Here is a 24974-nt window from a genome sequence, read left to right on the forward strand (position 1 = left end):
TCTGCCCCCCGGTTACTTCTTCCACCTTCTGAAACAAAAAATTGTCCCCAACACATTCCAAGAACTTATTGGACATTTTGTATTTTGCCTTATTATTTTATTATTTTTCCTGCAGATGTCTGGGTAGCTGAAGTTCCCCATTAATACCAGGTCTTGAGTTTTGGTTATTTCTGTTGCTTGTTCCAGAAATAGCTCATTTCACCACTCCTCCTGATTTGGTGGTCTATAGTAGACCCTTACTGTGACATCACTCCGGTTTCTTTCCCCCTTTTATCTTCACTTAGAGGCTTTCAACTCTTCTGGAGCTCAGAACAAGTATATACATTCTTAATGTACAATGAAACATCTTCTCCCCTTTTTCCCTTTTTGTTCTTCCTGAACAAACTATACCCCCATACCAATATTCTAAGCCTGTGTAATTCCAATTAAGTCATAATCTAGTTTAGGTACTAATACTTTATGGAAATTTAATAACAAGCCATAAATCCTAAGTCTACAGAAAGCCACTTTAAAAACAAATTCAGTTTTGTATAGTGCCTTGCAAAATGAATCCATTTATTCAAGCAGATTTTAAGTGAAATAAAGGATTTCCAGCAAGTGATAGTGTTTTCTACCTACCAAGAAGTGTTAACTTGTTCTCAAGCTTCATGGCAGATTCAAGCAGCAGCTCTTCCTTATTGTCAATACTGGTTTCTGCTAAAAAATGACTATTTAACCATTCAGCATATTCTGCATCACTCATCACCTGTGGAGGAAGAGGGGGAAAAAACACAGAGATAAAAGCCTCAGCTCTACTCAGTACTTGAGCTACACAACCTCTGAGGTTTTGCTTTGCAGAGAAGTTTGGGACATTTCTTCCCCTTTCATTACTGCTGAGCTATACTTTGAATTTCTGGGCAGCTCAAAATCCAAAATGAAACTCAGCTGAAATGTCAAAATGATATTTTGCATTCAAACCACACAGCACTGTCAACTGTACATGGTCTGAAAGTGAAGCCACAAAACTGGCCCAAGTTCACTGGGGTTTGTAACAAACCCCCACACTGAGCAAGCCTCTCATATTTTGTGAGCATTTCCCTAACCCTACTCACCTCCCACATGTCTTACTCAGAAAACCGGGTTAACTATTGGTTAATCACAATTTTATGGATAAAGTTGTAGACATTAAGCCATTTGACATCCTCCACTGCCACCAGCTATGACTGTTAAAAGTGAAGTTATGCAGTAGCACAGGTCAATTTACTAATCTCTCTTCAAATCACACTAAATTAAAAATAAAAGTCTAGTGCCGATATGCAATCATTTGTTTAGAAGTAGTGATGTATGTCTCACACCTATAGCACTCCACATTCCAGAGAAAGTATGTCATTTCATGAACTACCATAAATTTCTTCACAAGTTACCTTTTTAGCTATACACAATGTGCGCAGTCCTCTTCTGGCATAATCATTTAAGTGTTTCTGAGTTCTTTCCTTAATTTTCTTTTGTTCCATTTCCGATTTGTCATCATCTGAAATTTAAAAAAAAAAAAGGGGGGGGGTAGAGGGAAGAGTAAAATATGCATTGTTGGCGTTTACTTACTGACAGACTTTCAAAAGAGCAGGTTTAAAAATAAAAGTAAAACAAATATTATTTTAACTTTTAAACAGATCTTTATATTTGCAAATCATATTCAGGTCACACGTTTGGTGACCATACCAGAATGTCTTGCTCGGTCCATGGGTTAGCTGGGAGAGGATTAAAAGAACACTCTTTGGGTCATATTAGACCAAAAATCAAAGGCTGGGATTTGCAAAAGTACTCTGTATTGGGCTAACTGTTCTCCCACTTAAATCAATGGTAAAACTCCCTTTGATTTCAATGGGAGAAGAGTCAGGGCAACACTGAGCACTTTTAGAAAATGCCCACCCTGAGTTTTCCCAAATCTAAAAAATATCAAACATTTTTCCTTGATTAAAAATAAAAATAATGATAACAAGAATAATAAACTGAGATATTTACCACTGATCCATATAGTTAAGAAGACCTGGTTTCTTGCCCTCAATGACCTTCAATAAAAAGCAGCTGGTGTTTTCCATTCCATGTAAATCAATCATTACAGTGCAACAGCAAACAAGGAATTGTACTACAGAAGTCAGTGTTTCCTGTTGCAGAGTTCAAAAGTGTTTGCCACATAAACAAACAGGCACAAGTAAAAGGTGCCACAGAACTCTACAGACACAGGCTAGAGATCATACATCGGGTGACAACATCTAATATTAGAAGTTCTTAGAACTCAGAACGGTTGACAAAGAAAAACTGGACACTGTCTAACCCCAATATAGTGTATTTCATACTTTCATTAATAAGATGTGTTACTATCATAATGGGGGGGGTCTGAATTCAGCACTATACTTGAGCAGGTGCTTTGCTTTAAGCACAGGAATAGTCCCATTCTCTTCAATGGGTATACATATGTGCTTAAAGTTCAGCAGCGTCTATGTTATTTTGCTGAATTGAGGTCTTGAACCCCAATTTTCTTCACTTTCTTGGGTGTCTGTAGAACACCTGTCACAGTGGTACCTCAGGAATGAACAACTAAATATTTCTGTGGGAGCACAGGAACCAGAGAACTGTTGACTAAGGTAGGTCTGTGTAGTTATTTACCTTCTTTTACGTGTCACTCCAAAAAAATGTTAATCAATTAATTATTCTTGAGAGATACAAAGGTGAAACCAAGAGCTGACAAAGTTCTGTATGTACCTGCAGGTCCAGTCCACAACAAATCCATAATGACCGAGTCTGCACCTTTCGTGTACACCACCACTTTGTTGGAGAGCGGATGTCTAACTACTACTGACATTCTTTTTCGTACTGAGTCAAAAGGCAATATGTGCAAAAGCTGAAATGTCAAAGATCCCAAAGCAGCCAGGTCCACAGTAACTTGATCAGGAGTCCTAGACTGTAAAGTGCATTTGTAAGCCTTGGCAGCATGAACTAGTGCAGCTTCATCAGGGCTCTCAGCCTCATAACACAGCTTAGATATAGATCGTTCAAGAGATGATCCAGCATCACAGTGCTCACTGCCTGCAGCTACGTCCACTCTATCTAGTGGTCCAAGTGGAGGTACTTTGGTGCATTGTAGGCTATCAGTAGCCTGAGGTTCATTAGCCATTTGGGCCACCCCTTCTATAGCAGGAGAAGCCAGCTTCACTCTGAAAATAGATAGTTTGCTCACAAAAGTACTAGGGCTCTCAGATGATGACTCCTTTGCACTTGGAACTGGTGATGAACTCAGCCTTCGGACTGACAACCTCTGGAACATCTGTTTGATTTCCTCAAGGGATTTAATAGGCATTCTACCTAGCGAAGATAGTCTCATCTGCAACAGAATTAAAAAATCAGCAAAAACATTTATAAGTGTGCTGAAACAATTTCATTTAGTAATAGAGGTATTTTATTTCAGCAAGGATATTATTCTTAATATAATCGCTTATTTCAACTTCAATGTCGACTTTTTGGACTTAAATTATATTTTATATATATTACTGTATCATTCTATTAAATAAATTCAGCCAAACCCATAGGTAATTAGATTCCAAACACATCAACTGTAAACGCACTTCAGATTTGTAAAATTACACTCATTCCATGTCTAGTTAATGACTGTGGCCCATTTCTAGAATTTGGGCCAATAATGAAACAAATAGCATGACTTACTTTCTAACTTTTTTTAATTTCACAGAAAATGGACTTAAAGTTTTATTCTGCTTATTCTGAATCAGTCAGATGAGTGCAAGGATTAAACCTGCCCCACAAAAAAAGTGACAATCACCTAAAAATAGCTTTTAGAAATAAAATCCTTTAGAAGCGCTTTTCTTATTATTTGGACTTACATAGAAAATATTAATACAAAATGCTCGGTTTAGTCTATTGGACACTGATAAGAACAGTACTACAGTTAATAGCTTACAATCTACTGCAAACAGCTAATGTCTTGTGGTTATAAAGCACCCTGAAGAATTAAAAACTCTAAAAGAGCTATGGAATGTATTTTACTATTTAAAATTTTTATAGTGTATTTTCCATGTGTGAATTAGGTTAGGGTGATTGGAAAGGAGTTTTTTGTATTATTGCTTAAGGAAAATAAGCTATTTTTTTCCCATCAACAATTTTTTGAATGCAGCAGCAAAGCCAAATTCACAGATATGACACTCTAAAGATCTGCACCCTATTGTAAGTTTGAAACCCTGCCATTTAGCAGGAGGCACAAGTTTTCAATTAAGTGTCATTTACTTATAGTCATCACATGCTTTTTGAGGGAAATTGAACCCTAGCCTTTTCTAAAATAAGGTTACTCAGAGGATAAATTCAATTTAATTTTTTTAAAAAAAACCAACGAGTTCCAGTTACAAACATAAAGTGATACTTTATTACTGCAAAGAGGAAGATCACTACCCACAAAATAGCTGTTGTGCCTTAGCAATGTGTTCCAGCCGCTAGGTATGTTTTAGTTATTACTATTATTACAGTACAAAACGGAACAGCAGGCTCTCCCTAGCTTTGTAGTAATGCCAGGAGGCAGTTACGGTTTGCTATACACCACATTTTTCATACTGGATGGGGTATTAAAACCAGACATCTTATTGGTGAATAGAACACAGTAAAAATGGCAAATCCAACTTAATTTTAGAGTCCCTCTCGTAAAAAAGTAAGTATAAAGTAGGGCTGTCAAGCAATTAAACAAATTAATCACACGATTAAACAATAATGGAATACCATTTATTTAAATATTTTTGGATGTTTTCTACATTTTCAAATATATTGATTTCAATTACAGCACAGAACACAAAGTGTACAGTGCCCACTTTATATGCATTTTTATTACAAATATTTGTGCCGTAAAAAATAAAATAAATAGTATTTTTCCATTCATCCCGTACAAGTACTGTAGTGTAATCTCTTTATCATGAAAGTGCAACTTACAAATGTAGATTTTCTTTGTTACGTAACTGCATTCCAAAACAAAACAATGTAAAACTTTAGAGCCTACAAGTCCATTCAGTCCTACTTCTTGGTCAGTCAGTCACTCAGACACACAAGTTTGTTTACATTTGCAGGAGATAATGTTGCCTGCTTCTTGTTTACAATGTCACCTGAAAGTGAGAACAGACATTCACATGGCACTGTTGTAGCCGGTGTCGCAAGATATTTACGTGCCAGATGCACTAAAGATTCCTATGTCCCTTCAAGCTTCAAACCGCATTCCAGAGGATGTATCCATGCTGATGACGGGTTCTGCTCGGCAACGATCCAAAGCAGTGCAGACAGACACATGTTCACTTCCATCATCTGAGTCAGATGCCACCAGCAGAAAGCTGATTTTCTTTTTTAGTAGTTTGGATTCTGTAGTTTCCGCATCAGTGTTGTTCTTTTAAGACTTCTGACAGCATGTTCCACACCTTGTCCCTTTCAGATTTTGGAAGGCACTTCAGATTCTTAAACCTTGGGTTGAGTGCTATAGCTATCTTTAGAAGTCTCACATTGGTATCTTCTTTGCGTTTTGTCAAATCTGTACAGAAAGTGTTCTTAAAATGAACAACATGAGCATCATCAGCATAAAAGCATGTCCTCTGGAATGGTGGCTGACGCATGAAGGGGCATATGAATGTTTAGCATATCTGGCACGTAAATACCTTGCAATGCCAGCTACAAAAGTGCCATGTGAATGCTTTTTCTCACTTTCTGGCGACATTGTAAATAAGAAGAGGGCAACATTATCTCCCGTAAATGTAAACAAACTTGTTTGTCTTAGCGACTGGCTGAACAAGAAGTAGGGCTGAGTGGACTTGTAGGCTCTAAAGTTTTACATTGTTTTGTTTTTGAGTGCAGTTATGTAACCAAAAAAAAAATCTACATTTGTAAATTGCACTTTCATGATAAAGAGATTGCACTACAGTACTTGTATGAGGTGAACTGAAAAATACTATTTCTTTTGTTTATCATTTTTACAGTGCAAATATTTGTAATAAAAATAATAATATAAAATGAGCACTGTGCACTTTGTACTGTGTGTTGTAATTAAAATCAATATATTTGAAAATGTAGAAAAACATCCAAAAATATTTAATACATTTCAATTGGTATTCTATTATTTAACACTCCGATTAAAACTGTGATTTATTGCGATTAATTTTTTTGAGTTAATTAATTGACACCCGTAGTATAAAGTATTCAAGGCAAGCCGCACTTCACTGGAAACTTTTGCTAGCTGTATATTATGCATTAACTTACTGGACTGTTCAGTTTCAACTGTACAATCATTCTTTTCCTTCAAGCAAACACAGCAAACCAATGGAGGGGGAAATGACCACTTTTAAATGGCAGTGCCTTTTTTTCTCCCCATGCAAACAAGACTATAGGGAACACATGAAAAGCTGTAATATGCTGCAGCAGCCAGAAGCGTGACTACTTGAGTTGCCGATTTTTCTTCCTTACCTTTTGACGTGGTTGGTTAGGAGCTGAAACTACCACAGTATTACAAATTGCCAGAGCAAGAAAGAAGTCAGTGATGTATACTGTCTCCAAGGATGGCTCTCTGTCAGTTTCTTCTGATTGCGCATATGAATGACAGGTAATTTGACTAAATTTCTCCATGAGCTTTGCGTCTGGAACAACATCAGTTTCCTGTTGATTAAATAAAATAGATATCCTTTTACCATATAGTTCCAAAAGGCCTGATGTGGTTCCTGGCACAAGACAGTTTCAGTGTTGCAAGACTTTACAATGAATAGAGTACTCTTAGAAGTGCATATAAATAGAATAATCACTCCCCAAACTCCTCCTGCAGCTGCTGCAAGGAAGTTAATCTAAAACTGAAAAAGTAAAACCTACTACAGTTTATAACATGGAGGGATTAGAGAAGTTTGGGCAATGTCCTCCTGCTAACAAAGGCTCCGTCCTGCTAGATGTGGAGCACTTCTGGGAGAGAGGAGAGCACCCTGATATATGCAGCATATCACAGGTGTCGTCAACACTTTGTAGGAGCACGTCCTTAAACACTGGTAGTTTTCAGTGCATGATAATTCATAGCACCATAGGAACTGACATACTGGATCAGACACAGTCCATCTAGACCAGTATCCTGTCTCCAACAATGGCTGGCACCAGATGCTTTGAGGAAGATTTAAGAACCTATTCAATAGGCAGACTATAATGTGCCCCCCCGGAAGTCTTATCCTAATCCCTAGTGTATTCTAATATTTTGTTGTCTTTTTTTTTAACCACAGCAGCACATTGAGTAGAGATCTTCATGAAGCTGGCCACTGATACCCAGGTCTTTTTCCTGCATAAGCATTGTTAATTTTGAACCCTAAACACAGATTTCCACTTCCCCACCATCCTAATTTCATGAGGGTAAACCTTTAAATTGTTCCCCCATCCCTTTGCATACCAGAATTCTTTTGCTACCAGCCCTCCTCCTGCATCTGCAGAGAAAAGGGGTAGGATATGCCGCATTCGGAACTTGGATATTTCTCACAGGGGATGATCTTCACCCCAATTCAGAGGGGCCAGCGCCAGGCAAAGTGCCACTTATGTACTCCAGGATGTAAGTGGGACTTGAATGTGCCTTGACCTTGTGCTAACCTTCTGCATAGAGTGAATTTCATATCTACATAGACAGAATGCAGTCTTCACAAGCATTAGCTCATGAGTAAGGATATGATTGAGTCACAGAGGTCACGGATTCCGGAACTTTACTGGACCTCCATGACTTCTTCAGCTTCAGCTGTCAGTGGGGGCTGTGCGTCCCTGCCCTGTGGCTTCCAGCAGGGGAGGCAGCCGGGACTGCGTGCCCCTGCCCCGCAGCTTCCCAGGGCCATCACCACCCCTCCCCCTGTGGCTGGAGCTGGGACTGTGTACTCCTGCCCTGCAGCCAGCACCGGAGCCGGGTCTGTGAGCCCGCCCTGTGGCTGTGGGGCTCAGCCTGTTCGCACCCCCCACCCCCCGATCCCCATGACACCAGTTGTCATTTCTCCCCGTACCTAGCTCTGCCCCCCAGTTATTTTTAGTAAAGTCACAGACAAGTCATGGGCTCACTGGAGATGTTGTTTGTTGCCCGTGAACTGTCATGACTTTTATTAAAAATAACAGCGACAAAATCTTAGCCTTACTCATGAGCACTTCAGCAGAAATTAAATAAAACTGAGCCACCACCTATTTAATGTTACTTTAAGTCTCATTTATAAAGGACATACATGGTGCAGGCAGCATTTTTGCTCCCAAAACTTGGTGCATTAGGCTGGAATACTGCTTACCCACACCTATAAGGTTTAAAAACCCTCTCAAAGCAACACGGCAAATGCTGATTACATTTGATTTATTCATTTCAGCTGGTGCGCTCGTGGAATTATGCCAGCAAGATTCAATGCAGACGCGCTGGTGATCTGAATTATTTAGTAGCACTTGCATTATCTAATACAAACATTAAAAACACTTTTAAGTGTTTTTATGCACTGCCAGGCATAACACACTGTGCGTATCAAATATATGTCATCAAACAAACAATTGCTTCATAGGCAAGCCCTTTGATCTAGCTATCTTAGGTATTTATCTGGCACCCATCACTGTAGCATCTGAGCAACTCACAATTTATCCAAGGGGTTTTCAAACTTTTTGTATAGGTGACCCCTTTTCACACAGCAAACCTTTGAGCGTGACCCCCACTTACAAATTAAAAACGGGGATGGGAGTAATTTAATTTAATGGGAGTTCAGGTCTGTCAGCCCCATGGAACTGACAGCTTGCGACCCCCATGTAACCACCTTGTGATGCCGTGAAGGGTCACAACCCCCAGTCTGAGAACCCCCATTTATCCTCACACCACCCCAGTGAGGTACAGAAGTGCTATTAGCCCCATTTTACAGGTAGGGAACCGAGGCACAGAGAAGCTACGCAACTTGTCCAAAGTCATACTGGTAGTCTGTGGAAGAACAGAAAATTGAATCTGTTACCCTAACCATTAGACTATCCTTCTCCTCTAGCTTTATGTGAACAGTCTAGAAAGGGATAACCATGAATGAACACCTCATGCTCCCAGTTCAATTCTGGCCTCGCTTTAAAAGCTGCAAATCCACATTTTATTTTTGCCATCATTTAAAAACATATCAATTACAAAATTACAGCTGTGGGGAGGCACTTTTTCAGTTCTTTTTGAAGGAAAACAAAGGATTTCAGATAAGACAAAATGATCTATTCAATTTTAAAGAAAAAGAATCAAATGTCTTCATGAGTTACTTCAGATATTTAAGATCAAAAGACATCAAGTTATACTTACAATGGGGCTGCTGAAAGCTACATGTCTTGAGTGTGGAATGTTACTGACTCCATCTTTCTCTCCTAAGGCAGAACAGCTACCAGCCAGCTGATTCAAAGGCCGACTCACTGTCCTGCAGCTGTGCACCTTCTGCTTTGGCATGCGGCTCAATGAACCACACAGAGCATCTGTTAAATCTTCATCGTCTGAATCAGCCTCTTGATAGGATTCCAGCCTCTTGGCTAATGAGAGGGGGAAATCACATTTCAGCCACCAAGAAGAATCCCTCATTTGTCCAATATTACAAGCTCAAATCATCAGGTGGAAGCCTGACATATGAACTTTAAAACACGGAATTGTGTACATGTGTGTAAAAATGGATTACATATAATTTAATCAAAAGCAAAACAAAACAGCCAACACACTGATCACATGGACACTGGTTTGGCAGCACAAGTATCACTTTTAATAAGGGCTCTGTGAATCCTGCCTGAAGTTCATCTGTTTGAGAAAAGAACTTTTTTGATTTATCAATTTTTACAACTGAAAAGCTGGTCTCATCAGTACAATAACTGGTCAGTAAAACCTGAATCATGCGTGTCATGTGGGGGAGGTCTTGTTCCCACCCTCAGGTATAAATAAAATCCTCTCCTTCCCCCAGTTTAGGAGACCATAGTCCCTATTTGCCAAATTTGGCATTTTGATGATTCCAAACTCCTCCCAGGGGGCATCACTGATCATGGAGACAACCTGGAAAGGAGGGTTCAGGCTATTATCTCCTTTGCCTCAATACGAATAGAGAAAAAAATATTTTTTTAAAATAAGAGCTCACATATCACAGAGCGGCTCTAAGTTAAAAATTCAAACTGTGGACAACAATAGCCTCTATTAGGGAAACAGCCAAACCAGGGAAGGAGACAGCCTAGGTGACGGATGATGGCAAAATACTGGAGGAAAGGATTCAGGCTGCAGGAACCTAGGGAACCGGGGAAGCGGTAAAGATAAAGGTATGAGGAAGGAACTGAATAATATTCAAAATGGCTGCCCTCATGTTGTATGTATTCCAGAAATTAATCTGAATCATGTGAAGGTGGTCTGCAGACTACAGGTTGTCAGACTAGATGATAATGATGGTCCCTTCTGATCTTAAAGTCTATGAGATTACGAGACACACAACTCGTTCACTTGAAAGCTGAGACAGTTTTTTCAAGAAGATTGTCTGTGTTACATGCCCTTCCACTGACACTCTTCCTTACGCAACTACAGTGCAAGGAAATCTCTAGTAAAAGACATGTCTACTAGTCATAGTTTTCATCCACCAAAAATGTTTGTTTTCATAATCTGATATTTTCTGCAACAGGAACAAATAACAGTTTTGTGAAGATGTCACATGGTTTATAAAATAAAATGTGGTAACTGAAGGGAAGTATGGCTGAAATCAGTGACCTTACAAATGCGCTACTCCAATAGGGTCTTGTATTAGGGCCTCATTACCTCCAGTGCAAAGTTCTGGTACCTGCTATCATGACTGCTCCAACTATGAAATACAGAAGACTTCAGGTGAAGTCCCTCACCTCCTGCACCACATATAACAGCATCAAAGCACGTGCCAGTGATATTGATCCAGAGAGCAGTAGTACTGACACAGAGGACACTGAGACTACTTACCATAATAATCTTGTAATGTGCTAAGAGCATTATAAGGCAACACAGCCACTGCGATCAACACAATTATGTGCTTCTTGACTCTTGCATCCTGTGCAATGTGAGTTTATGTATATTAATAAGCACAAATGTATACACATAGATTAAGTGGCATATACCCAACGATTCCACTGGGTTTCTGCAATGCAACTCCTATTGTCTAAAACAGGAGATATGTGAATAAAAATCCTGTGCAATGTTCTAAAAAGCTGCATCTACAAAATTAACCAATTTGTGGGTCCCCTCCAAATCCTTTAAACAAATAAATAAATAATGAAAACAAACTGTCCCTAGGATTCTTCATGCTGTATTTACACTGTTTTTGTATTCAAATGTCACCATCGATAAATACATGACCCACCCCCAGCCACCAGGGCACAACATGAAACAACTGGAACTATAGCGAACATTATGGCATTTTATTAAGGTGATACTAACAGACCAGCCCACACACAGAAAACGACTAGTGGATGTACAGCAACTAGCACTAGAGGGCTCTGATCCTTGACAGGCAGCCTCTAGGTGCTATTGCCGTACAAATGACTTCTGATATGTACTATATAGTCATCAGTTTATTTCTTCTTAAAACTTTTTTATTATTTCATTAGCTTTTCAGTGTACTTTCTCTATTTACATTTTTTTATTGTTTTAATGAGGGTTCAAAAATTGGAAGCTGATGGAAGTTTTCTTCATATTTTTAATATCTGTTACTGCCCCCACTTTCTTCTAAATTTGTGCATATGTGAAATGTAAGGGAATCACCAGTATTATTGTATCTACTCCATACACTACTCAAAAATTTATGCAGAAATTATTTTTTAAAACTGGTTTCTAATCAAGTGTGTTTCCATAACATTGATAAACTGATCAATCTCTTTCAATGTGACCACTAGGTGGTGTATCTAGTTTGCATAACGAACTGTTACATCAATGACAGGTTTCAGAGTAGCAGCTGTGTTAGTCTCTATTCGCAAAAAGAAAAGGAGTACTTGTGGCACCTTAGAGACTAACCAATTTATTTGAGCATAAGCTTTCGTGAGCTACAGCTCACTTCATTGGATGCATTCAGTGGAAAATACAGTGGGGAGATTTATATACACAGAGAACATGAAACAATGGGTGTTACCATACACACCGTAACCAGAGTGATCACAGGTGAGCTATTACCAGCAGGAGCGCGGGGGGAGGGAGTGAGCCTTTTGTAGTAATAATCAAGGTGGGCCATTTCCAGCAGTTGACAAGAACGTCTGAGGAACAGTGGGGGGGGGGGGAGAGAGAGGGGGAAATAAACATGGGGAAATAGTTTTACTTTGTGTTATGACCCATCCACTCCCAGTCTCTATTCAAGCCTAAGTTATCCAGTTTGCAAATTAACTCCAATTCAGCAGTCTCTCGTTGGAGTCTGTTTTTGAAGTTTTTTTGTTGAAGAATTGCCACTTTTAGGTCTGTAATCGAATGACCAGAGAGATTGAAGTGTTCTCCAACTGGTTTTTGAATCTAATAAGTGATGGTCACATAAACACCACCCTATACTGGAAACCTACTGACCGCTATTCCTACCTATATGCCTCCAGTTTTCATCCAGACCACACCACACGATCCATTGTTTACAGCCAAGTTCTACGATACAACCGCATTTGCTCCAACCCCTCAGACAGAGATAAACACCTACAAGATCTCTATCAAGCATTCTTACAACTACAGTACCCACCTGCTGAAGTGAAGAAACAGACTGACAGAGCCAGAAGAGTACCCAGAAGTCACCTACCACAGGACAGGCCCAACAAAGAAAATAACAGAACACCACTAGCCATCACCTTCAGCCCCCAACTAAAACCTCTCCAACGCATCATCAAAGGATCTACAACCTATCCTGAAGGACGACCCATCACTCTCACAGATCTTGGGAGACAGGCCAGTCCTTGCTTACAGACAGCCCCCCAACCTGAAGCAAATACTCACCAGCAACCACATACCACACAACAGAACCACTGACCCAGGAACCTATCCTTGCAACAAAGCCCGTTGTCAACTGTGTCCACATATCTATTCAGGGGACACCATCATAGGGCCTAATCACATCAGCCATAATATCAGAGGCTCGTTCACCTGCACTTCTACCAATGTGATATATGCCATCATGTGCCAGCAATGCCCCTCTGCCATGTACATTGGTCAAACTGGACAGTCTCTACGTAAAAGAATAAATAGATATAAATCCGACGTCAAGAATTGTAACATTCAAAAACCAGATGGAGAACACTTCAGTCTCTCTGGTCACTCGATTACAGACCTAAAAGTGGCAATACTTCAACAAAAAACCTTCAAAAACAGACTCCAACGAGAGACTGCTGAATTGGAATTCATTTGCAAACTGGATACAATTAACTTAGGCTTGAATAGAGACTGGGAGTGGATGGGTCATAACACAAAGTAAAACTATTTCCCCATGTTTATCCCCTCCCCCCACTGTTCCTCAGATGTTCTTGTCAACTGCTGGAAATGGCCCACCTTGATTATCACTACAAAAGGCTCACTCCCTCCTCCCTCCCCCCCCCCCCCCCGCAGCTCTCTTGCTGGTAATAGCTCACCTAAGTGATCACCCTGGTTACAGTGTGTATGGTAACACCCATTGTTTCATGTTCTCTGTGTATATAAATCTCCCCACTGTATTTTCCACTGAATGCATCCGATGAAGTGAGCTGTAGCTCACGAAAGCTTATGCTCAAATAAATTTGTTAGTCTAAGGTGCCACAAGTACTCCTTTTCTTGTTACATCAATCACAGCAATAGTAAACACTATATTGTGAATACCACTAGTTTTACTAAGGATGTATTATCATGATCTCACTTTGGTTCAATCCTCTTTGATCAAGTAAGGAACATTGGCCTTGCCTACTGATTAAATGGCAGATTTCTGCGGTGAGCAGTATTATCTAATAGTACCTGCACAAAGTGATTGAAACATATTATATTTCTGTATTTTTGATCCAACTTAGCCAGACAGCTAAATTAACCAATGATCAAATGAAGTGGAAAAGTCTGTGATGTTGTATATAACTTCCTCCTATGTCTAGAGTTGCATCCTATAGTTTGTTTATGCATTTTTAAAAATACAAAGCCACTAATAAAAAAACTTGACTCCCAGTGGGCAATTAATAGGCTACTGAGAGCTAGATACAGAATGTCACTCATATATAGGACACAGAGCGTTCATAACTCAGTACATGGGTTTCAAAATTTAAGTTAATAATACTTCCACCTATTTGTGATATGCCAGTTTACAGGCATTCTAAACAAAGCATGCTAGAATAGAAGTGCAAGTCTTTGCTAGTTGAATGTCAGTTCATCAAATTACTACATATCTGCTATGCGTGCAGATGAATTTGTTTGTGCACTAACATTAGTGAAGTCACTAAGGCCTTGACACAGCAAAACATATAAGTATGTGGCTAAATTTAAGCATACAATTTCAGTGGGATTGTATCCAGCATGTGGGATTCACTTGTGCTTTTAAATACCCACATGCTGAATTGAGGCCTAAAACAATGCTCCATGGAGTGAGGTAGGATATTTTCATGTCTCTACCATGGTGATGAACTGGGCAGCTGCACCCTAAAATACTGTGAAGATATTATGCCTGGCTCACTACTTAAAAAAAAGAGGCAAGATTATTTGCAGTTTCCCAGTGACAGAGTTTCCAAAATTTCATGGAGAGAGGCAGAGCGCAGTGATTGAATTCCAGTGAAGTTCAGTCAGCCAGAGTTAAGCAAAAAAAAAAAAAGAAAAAAAAAAAAAAAAGAAAAAAGTTTCTCTCCAGCACAGTGAATAGAAACATAACTATCTGCATACTAGCTCACTCACCACAGTTCTCAAGATTCTTAGCACAGAAGGCAATGCATGGATAACACTCCACAGTTCACACATAGGGCAGAAGCACTGTTGCTAATAGGGTTAGCCTGCATTCCCGCTTCTCCATGCTACTGTGCATGGGTCTGCCAAATGGACTTGACATGCACTCTACCCTATCAAACCTTTCAACTTCTGCAAGAATAAAGAAGGTATGAATGTTGCCTTAATATTTCATTCCTTACCATTCTCCTCATGGCAATATTCCTGTCCTGCAATGCTGCATCTCCGGAAAACCATTTTGTTCTCAGTGAGGGTTCCGGTCTTGTCAGAGAAGATATACTGGATTTGACCTAAGTCTTCAGCGATATTCAGCGCTCGACACTGAATAGTGGAGTCAGTTTTCTCATGGTACAAGTCAATATCATTCTGAATTAAATAGATTTGTCCCAATTTGACAACTTCGATTGAAACATAGAGAGAAATCGGGATCAAGACCTGACAAAATAAAATGAGTGGATTACATGCAGCTAGATAATCTGATGATTATGAAACCAAATTCTGATCCAGTTACACCAGTGTAAATAAAAGTAACTTCACTGAAGTCAAAAGAGTTACTCCAGATATACACGAGCGTAAATGAGAGCAGAATCTGGCCCATTCTGTTTAAGGTGAAGTTACCTGTAATAAAATGATCATTGTCCAAAACATATAAAACCCTGCTAATGCTGGTGGAGTGGATTTTCCACTGGGCTCAGGGACATTAAAAAGAGGCATCTCCGAATAGCTACTTAACCAAATTCCATGACCTTTTAAAAAAAAAGAAAGAAAGAAAAAAAAGAGTTAGTAGTACATACACTGGCCCATAGTTTAGTGTCAAGCTGAACAAAAACTGGAAGAGGTTTAAAGCCTGGTGCCTAACAACAACTAGACTTCAGCTTTTTGGTTTTTCTCAAGAAAGAGTTAATCAAAACAAACTCCTCCTCTCACTTTGCCTATTCTAATTCATGAATGAAGGTTGCCATAGGATTGCATGAAGAGCAGGGGCAAGTAGCACTTTGATTATTTATTTAACTACTCATCCGCAATCCAATGGGAATGTTAGAAAGATACAGTTAATATAAGCTTCAAAGGATTTTTCTTTTATTTCTGGAAAATACCAACAATGAAGTACCTCCCAGGAGCTTGTGTGGGCAACACCTCTAGCTTGTAAACCGTGGCTTATCCAGGCTACTTAATATGCACAATGAGGGCAAAAAGTAGGTCCTGCCTCAATTACAACACTGGCTGTTAGAAAATGGTTTTAAAAATCCAAACTTAAAAACTTGTACCACCAATGTACTCCAGGACTAAGAGCGTCTCAAGTGTTTCAGTAAATTTTTTACAAACTGGCTTATTTGGATTATAAAATGTACAGGCAGCTGAGTGCAAGTATTAAATTTAACCAATGTCCAAAATATAAACTCCCCCAAAACCCATGCAAACTTAGACTCTCCATCCAATACCATCCTGTCAGCCTTTTTTCCCAGAAAAGGACTTAGGAGGAAATATGAGCTTTGCAGCATTACCAGTAAGGTCAATGGAAGACCAGCTGGGGAAGCACGATCCCAAGTTGAAGGCCTTTCACTGAGAATATCCTTCCTCCAGGCCTCTCTGAACGGAACAAGAGACTGTGAACTTAAGCACTGTATGCAGCTCAGCTGATGAAGTATCACACAAGGAGAGAGGCAGCTTTTGAGGAGCTTGGGACCTAAACTATTTATGGAACCACTTTAAATTGCACCCAGAAGTGAGCTAGACACCAGTACCTCATCCATACAGGCAGTGTAACTGTGGGAGTTAAAAACTGTTTTTAAGATTTCCTGAAAACGGTGGCACATTTCATAGCACAGATAAGCCTCAATCTTCAACTTTCAATGTCTAGGCCAGGGGTCGGCAAATCGTTTGGCCCAAGGGCCACATCCGAGTGGGGAAATTGCAGGGAGGGCTGGGACAGGGGGTTGGGGTACAGGGTGTGGAAGAGAGTGCGGTGTGCAGGAAGGGACTCTGGGCAAGGGGTTGGGGCAGAGGAGGGGTGTGGTGTGTATGAAGGGGCTCAGAGAAGGGGGTTGGGGTGCAGGAGGAGTGCGGGGTGCAGCAGGGGGCTCAGGGCAGGGAGTTGGGTTGCAGGAGGTGTTCAGGCTTCGGCCCAGCACCGCTTACCTGGAGCGGCTCCGGGGTGGCAGCGGCATGCATTGGGGCCAGGGCAGGCTCCCTGCCTGCCTTCCCTGGCCCTGGCCCCACCCTGCACCGCCCTGGGAAGCGGCTGGCACCATGTCCCTGTGGTCCATGCGGGAGGGAAGGCAAAGAGTTCCGTGCGCTGCCCTTGCCTGTGGGTACCTCCCCCGAAGCTCCCATTGGCTGCAGTTCCCTGTTCCCGGCCAATGGGAGCTTCGGGGGAGGTACCCACAAGCAAGGGCAGCGCACGGAGGGGGCCGCAGGGACATGGTGCTGGCTGCTTCCCAGAGCCCGTGGCACCATGGGGGTGGCAATCCCACTGGCCGGATCCAAAGCCCTGAGGGGCCAGATCCAGCCCATACTTTTCCCACCCCTGGCCTAGGCCTACTAGGTATACAAGAAATTTAGCTAGTTGATATTAATTTATTTCAGATCACTCTTCATTCTTAACTCAGTTACTGTTGGGCAAAGAGTATGCTTCCTGAAAGAGTCAGACTATTATTTTATTCCTAGATCCCATCGCACTGACAACCTCAAAAATAAAGCACTAAAAAACTTGCAAAGAAAAAGGGGGTGGATGAGACAACAAACAAACAAAAATACTACTTTGCAGATCCTTACACTTTACTTACCTAAAGCACCAATTAAACACATTAAAATCAGAAGCAGAACACACCAAAGGACATCAGTGTTCACTCTCCTTTCCAATTTACTGCGTTTGTAACGAGGGCCGCTGTTATTCAGCATTGCTTTGGTTTCATGACCTGTAACACACAATAAATGTTTACTTTTCCTTCTATGGCAGATATTCAAACCAAAACTCAAATACATCCCTGAAAGACTGAGAAAATTGGATGCATGCGTTAATTAGTATTTGGACTGGAGTTCTAAACTTAAGCAAAGCAATTATCTGCTAATACAATGCATCGGTTAATTCTGCTCTAAGAAGAAAAGCTTCTGTTTTGTTTGGCCCCCTGTATACTTTTCCATTCTTTCTAACAGAAGTTGCACTTCAAGGTGGGTTATTACTTTCTAAATATGAACTGTAGTGCTTGCTAAAGGGGCCAGACTGATTGCTCTGGAGACTTGTCCTTTGTCAAAGAATACACACAGGACAGGCAATAACAGCACAACCTCAATCCTGAAACAGAAGGACATGGCATCAGTCTCAATATGCCGATCACATTCTTTGGACTCTATTTTGAGGCAACTACTAATCAGTGCTAATTGTGGAGAGGGTGGGGAGGGGGGACGCGTTCACATGGAACTGAACTGAGATCACTTATCTGTGCTCACATATTACAGCAGCATAAAGCTCTAAGACAGAAACCAGTTTATTTCACATAGCCTACTGAACAGCCATTAGCAATGCTTCCAGATACTACTCCCCAGTGCTAGACTGAAAGTGGCAATCTAAAGGTAAACGGCTCTATTTCCCATTTACCAGTGCCTGAACCGTACTGTTTCTCAAATCAGGTAAATACAACTTAAAAAGGAAATCGTGAAGAACTCATGTTTGCATGAAAATCAGTGCAAGCCCCCGGTCCACTAACCTGCATACACCACAATGCCCACAACGGCTTCTGTGTTTCTGATTGTGCATCCTCGTAACAGCAAGTTCTCTCTACTCAGGCCCACTCGCTCCTTGTTTGAATGTTCACTGCAAACACAGTGCATTACTTAACAGGTGTGCCAGAGCCTCCCACAGAATCTATAGCAACCAAGCCTCAAAAGCACCTTGGGGCAGATTTTCGCCCAGTACCCAGCAACTCCCATTGTGACACGTACAGATTTTCAACAAAGCTCAGCACCGAACATATTGATCTCTTTTGAAAATCTGGACACGCATGCTCTCTTGGTTTATACTGAGATTTCACAAGTTAACAAGTCAACGGTTTGGCAGCAGCATAATTAGAAGAAAATCCTACAAAAGGGCAACATAGCGATCTCAGGACCAACACTAAGAATGGAAAGCAGACACTTCAACCCAGCACATCCCAATTCATACTACATGTGTATACTGGGGAGGAACTCTGATGGTATCAGCCCCAGCTATGCCTCAATCAAACCTGTGCTTAGGAACCAGAGTAGAACCTGGGCCCCTCTTGACAGCTGTTAAAACATGATCCCCACCTTGTAGTGCAGAAATGACCTAACAGCAGGGTCCCCAAAATATTCTACAGCCTCGCTCTATCCTAGGCTGTCAAATGGACCAAGGTCATGGCTAATACACAGTTAGGACCTATCAATACTAGGAGACAGAATGCTACATTAACGGTGTTGTAAGCAGGTTAATTATAACATAGATAGTCAATCTATGTTTTTCCCTCCTTTTCTCTCATTTATAATTTTTATTCTCCATGCTATGGGGGGCAGAGAAGGGGCACCATAGAAACAGCGAGTTTCAAAATTAAAATGGAAATAGTTTGCATTAAAAAATATTTTGCACCATAAACTGTGCTTTTCACACAGATGTCACAAACTCTTTACAAAGGAGATTTTACAGATGGGAAAACTGAATCCCAGGGAAGTTAAGCAAGTTGCCTAGGGTCACACAGCAAGCGAGAGGCAGAGTCAGGCCAGGTCCACACTACAGAGTTTTGCTGGTCTAGCCATGTTGGTTAGGAGCATAAAGAATACAAGAAAAAATACCACACTCTTAACCAACCTAGCTAGGCTGGCAACCACTCCCCTCAGGCAGATACCAGTTATACCCGAAACAGGAGTTCTTTTGCTAGCACAGCTTATGTCATTTGAAGAGCTGGTTTAACTATATTGACAAAAAACTCCTTTTGCTGGCATAAGCTGTGTCTCCCCTAGAGGGCTTTTCTGCTATAGCTATATTGGCAAAGCCTTTTCAGGGTAAACTAACCCTGAAGAATAGAGCACAGGCCTCTTTGTTCCCAGTTCCAGTCTTTCACCATTAGACAATACTGTCTCTCTATTCAGACTACGGTCCAGAATGAGTATTAGGGAAAGCATTATTGCAGGCATCACAAATGATTAAAAACAAATAAGAGAGCCATTTTGAAAAAAGAAGGTACCAGTGTGAATTACAATATAAACTAGGCGCTTGAAAATTTCATTCTAACAAAAATTAATCAAGGAGCCTCTGCCATTCACAAGCTTTGGTACAGAAAGCATTTTTGGAGCTCCAGGTCTTCTCAACCATGCACACAAACTTAAGGGTGCAACTAGAATCGGACAATGTGATTTAAATATAAGGTGTTTTAAAAAGTAAACATTACAAGCCTTCAACAAATGAGCCAAATTACCGTAACAAATGGCAAATTCCCCCTAAGCCTACTTACACAAAGCCACGGAATCGACTGAGGTCATTGTTAGGACTTTCACATTCTATTCTACTTGAAAACTTCTCTGGATCAATTTCAGAGACCTATATTCACAGGGAAGAACATAAAATTCAGACAAGGAATGATGTAGCTTACAAAAATTATTAATTCACAGCAGCAGTTTCAGACTTTGCAGTAGTTCATAATAGCAAGTATTGCAACGTGGAAAAGCAGGTATTTTGATAAATCAGAATGCAAGATGAATGGAGAGATTGCCTAGCCAACATAAAACCCTGGATGTATCAGATGAACTGCTGATGCTTCATCGACACAACCGGGCTGTAGACTATACCAACAGAAGGGAAGTTTTGCCAGTAAAACTTTCTAGTGTAGACAAAGCCTAACTAGTGCTAGAGAAATGATTATTGCAGAGAACAAGAACTACAAGTGATGAATAAGCAGGAGCAGTTGAGCAACAGAATGGCAAACAAACAAACAGTTACTGCCTTGAGAAAATTCCCTTCTTAAAAAAGACTGAAAGTTGGCAAGTACTATGGAAAAGTGTATGTGATTTTGCAGAAGTACTTAGAACCCACAATTCCAACTGAAATTAATGGGATACATGAAGATTCTGCAGCTTTGAAAATCTGGCCTCTGATATCGAAATAGAATGCTTTCTCAGTAGAACGCTTTACAAGAGAGTTCCTTGACATGTCAGCTATTCTTTAAAGAAAGAGTATTAGACTCAGGTTGTCAAATTCAAAGTCTACAACTCATGGGTTTTATTTGAAATATCTTCTTCATAATTAAGGGTTTCAAAGAACCCTGAATTCTCACATTAGACTTCTTTCCATCGATAGAGGATGCCAACCCTGAGGCTAAGATATAAATCCACAGGCAGAGTTCGAACGTAGGAAATCTAAGCTTGGTATTTTCTTATTTACACATACCTTGCTGGCCTGCTGTTAATTTTGACATACTGTCAGAAATGCCTAGAGCCTCTGATAGACGCCTCTTGTCATTTATAAATATAAATAATTAAATATATAGGGCTTCTTTCTCCTCTGCCCTGCTCCTTGTTTATTTACACAACATTAGGAGATATTAAAAAGACTAGAGCTGTTCAGCTTAGAAAAGAGACAACTAAGGGGGGACATGATAGAGGTCTATAAAATCATGAATGGTGTGGACAAAGTGAACAGAGAAGCGAGTGTTATTTACCGTTTCACACAACGCAAAAAAAATAGGGTCACCAATGAAATTAATAGGCACAGGTTTAATACAAATATGAGGAAGTACTTTTTCACATAATGCTCAATTAACCTGAGGAACTCATTGCCCTGGGATGTTGTGATAGTCAAAACTATAACTGGATTTAAAAAAAAACAAAAAAAACCCAAAAGCAAACTAGGTAAGTTCCTGGAGGATAGGTCTATCAATGGCTATTAGCCAAGATGGTCAGGGATATAACGCCACGCTCAGAGCAACTCTAAACCTTTGACTGTCAGAATCTGGGAGTGGAAGACTAGGGTGTATCACTCCAAAATTACCCTGTTCTGTACACTCCCCCTGGAGTTCTGGTACTGGCCACTGTCAGACAGGATACTGGGATAGATGAACCACTGGTCTGACCCAGTATGGCAGCTCTTATGTTCTTATGAGTGCAAAGTGGCTGTAAAATGCTACTATTCTGATCAGCAGTATTTTACACTCACTTTGCACAGGAGTAAGTTATTCCACAAGGTACAAGGCTGTGGAAAATCAGGGCTCATCTACCCACAAACTGGAACCAAATTAACTAAATCTGTTTTAATTCATATCTTTAGTTATTTTGGTGTGAGTCTGTATGTAGACAGGTTTCAGAGTAGCAGCCATGTTAGTCTGTATTCGCAAAAAGAAAAGGAGTACTAGTGGCACCTTAGAGACTAACCAATTTATCTGATCATAAGCTTTTTCGATGAAGTGAGCTGTAGCTCACGAAAGCTTATACTCAAATAAATTGATTAGTCTCTAAGGTGTCACTACTATTCCTTTTCTTTTTGTATGTAGACAGTTACTGCAGATTAAGCATGTCCTATTTAGAGTTAATTTAAATAGAAATTGTTACTTGTTCTACAGGAACTGTGGTTTGTTAGATGTTGCAGTCAGTGTGGATCCCACTCAAGGTGTGCATGTGCTTTAAGCACACAAGATCAGATACTTTTGAACAACAGTGTCAGCTAGAGCCGTGCACATGCCCTATATCTCCTTGCGTTCCCGTACAAGGGCGTAAAGAGTGGCATGGCCACAATTCCCGCTCAGTTTCTCTGTGTGTGTGTGTGTGTGTGCGTGCGCGCCCCCCACTACAGAGGACTGGCAATCAGGATCTCCATTGGAGGTTCAGATCCTTCTGCCCCCATGGGGATGTTTATGGGGGCAGAAGACAAACTTTATATAGAAGGTTAGTCTTCTCTTAAAGCGTTATCTGAACAAATCAATACTAAATAGGAAAAGTCATTAAATATCTGTTTGTACAAATTTTTAAGATTGGCTGTAAGGCTTTCTGCCTCTAATATTGTTTTTCCTAATTTTTATGTTTACTTATAAAAAGTATCCACAGAAATACTATTGCAAAGCCCAAGGAACTGTTTATATCTTGCTAACCTGCACAGTTAGCAAATATTCAAAACAAAAGTGTCACTTATTTGTCAGAGGGAACAGAAAAAGAACTAGATAAATTCTCGGAGGATAGGTTCATCAATGGCTATTAACCAGGATGGGCAGGGATGGAGTCCCTAGCCTCTGTTTGCCAGAAGCTGGGAATGGGTGACAGGGGATGGATCACTTGATGATTACCTGTTCTGCTCATTCCCTCTGGGGCAACTGGGATTGGCCACTGTCGGAAGACAGGATACTGGTCTAGATGGACCTTTGGTCTGACCCAGTATAGCCGTTCTTATGGTTGGAATGAACAACACATGTCACATTAGTCAAACACAGATTGAAGAAGAAGAGACGATCTCCCAAACTTGGCATCAAACCTAGCAGACATGACAAGCGTGTAATATTTTAACAAGGGTGAAATATTTTACAGAAGTTAGCACTTTGCTCACCATTCCTGATTTGCAAATCAAGGATATAAGCATGATTCTGAAGCAGACTGAAGCCATTGCAGGCAATTGTCATTATTGAGAAGGGGGTAGAATGGCACAGCTTTCATATGTTCTCTGAGTACAGCCACCAAGTGAGTTCTGTAAAACCTTTAGCAGGACCATGACTTCTGATCACATGATGCTTAAATGAAGAATACAATTATGGCTGAGGTTGGTATAAGGGCTGCAGGTGAAGAAGCTTGGCTAACAGTGTCACATATGTATACACTGATATATGGCCTAGTAGCTTCAGACATGTATGCACCATTGTTCTTGGGTTTGATCTTAAGTCCCTTGCCAATGACTGAAGGGACTGGAACCAGTCCTCTGACAGGTAACCTCTTACCACCAAGAGTCAATCATAGCTCCTATGAACTCAGTTGTCTGCAATGGAATCAGTGACAGTTTTTCAAGTTCACAAGGAGTCCTAGTTTGGAGAACAGGAAGTGGATGTATGACAGGGCTGCCAAGGTCTGCAGGAACCTGCATCTAATCAGCCAGTTATGGATAAGTGTGAATTCTCCATAAGTACACTACCACTGCTGCCAGGCATTTTGTGAATACTCTTGCTGCTATGAAGCATAACCCTGTATTGATAATAGTTGGGCCCCACTGTGAATCTTGGGTACTTCCTGTGGGCTGGATGGGTAGAGACATGGAAGTACATAACCATGAAACTGTCCTAAGCTTGGAGAGATGAGAGAGGCAAGCACTACCATCCTGAACATTCATTTGCTGAGTCTCCCCAGGTCTAGGAAAGGACCAACCCTCCCCTTTTCCTTCCCCCATTCTTCTTCGGGATAAGGAAATACTAGGAGTACAAACCTCCTCCCCTGAATTCCAGTGGTATCTCTACAATGGATCTTAGATGCAACAAACAACAAGACCACTTCCACCTGTAAAAGGGTCCTTGAAGAGAGACGGGAGGGTAGTGGATAGCAAATAGAGAACAGAACTGGATGGGGTAGCAAGGGGCAATGATCTCTAGCGTCCATCTGTCCGATGGGATGACAGAACACGCCCGGTGGAATAGGACAATGCAGCTTCCAAAGGTCAGGCTGTCTGGACTGGATCTGATGTGACTCCTGACAGTCCCATCAAATTTTTCAATAGAATTATCCCACCACAGGATGGGCAGGGATTGTAGCCTGCAGGTTTCAAATCTACCAATGTTGCAAAACCATATAAAGGGATTTGTAGGTGAAAGAGTGTATGAGGGGATCTCTACAAGGGATGTTCAATATTCAGTCCAGATGGGCTGATATTGTTCACGGCTGTTGTATGTCAGAAAATCAGAAGGGTTCGGAAGGTTTTATGAAGTGTTTGAAATAATTTAGCCAAATCCGAGAACCAGCAGGTCTGATGGACACTTGCCAGGTTACATCTTGCTGCCACAGGTGGTAAGAAGGAACAGAGGGAGAGTCGGGGATGCCCTTCCCTTTATGCCCTTGCACAAGGAGGCACAGCGAGCACGTACAGTGCTGA

The 24974-nt window shown here is 40.8% G+C and overlaps 1 protein-coding gene across 1 annotated transcript in view; it reads right to left on the minus strand.

The window, feature by feature from the left end:
- ATP10D (ATPase phospholipid transporting 10D (putative)) overlaps positions 1-24974 on the minus strand; it is a 102030-nt gene that overhangs the window by 16114 nt on the left and 60942 nt on the right. Inside the window, exons 6-15 of the mRNA XM_084626358.1 lie at positions 20377-20462; positions 18619-18725; positions 17698-17829; positions 15530-15657; positions 15094-15346; positions 9317-9537; positions 6478-6666; positions 2743-3361; positions 1404-1510; positions 619-745 (exon numbers count right to left, since the gene is read on the minus strand). Coding sequence (XP_084482484.1) covers positions 619-745; positions 1404-1510; positions 2743-3361; positions 6478-6666; positions 9317-9537; positions 15094-15346; positions 15530-15657; positions 17698-17829; positions 18619-18725; positions 20377-20462 — 1969 coding nt within the window. The remainder of the gene's footprint in view (positions 1-618; positions 746-1403; positions 1511-2742; positions 3362-6477; positions 6667-9316; positions 9538-15093; positions 15347-15529; positions 15658-17697; positions 17830-18618; positions 18726-20376; positions 20463-24974) is intronic.

This window comes from Lepidochelys olivacea (genome assembly GCF_965140295.1).
Source record: "Lepidochelys olivacea isolate rLepOli2 genome assembly, chromosome: 4".
Lineage (NCBI taxonomy): Eukaryota > Metazoa > Chordata > Testudines > Cheloniidae > Lepidochelys > Lepidochelys olivacea.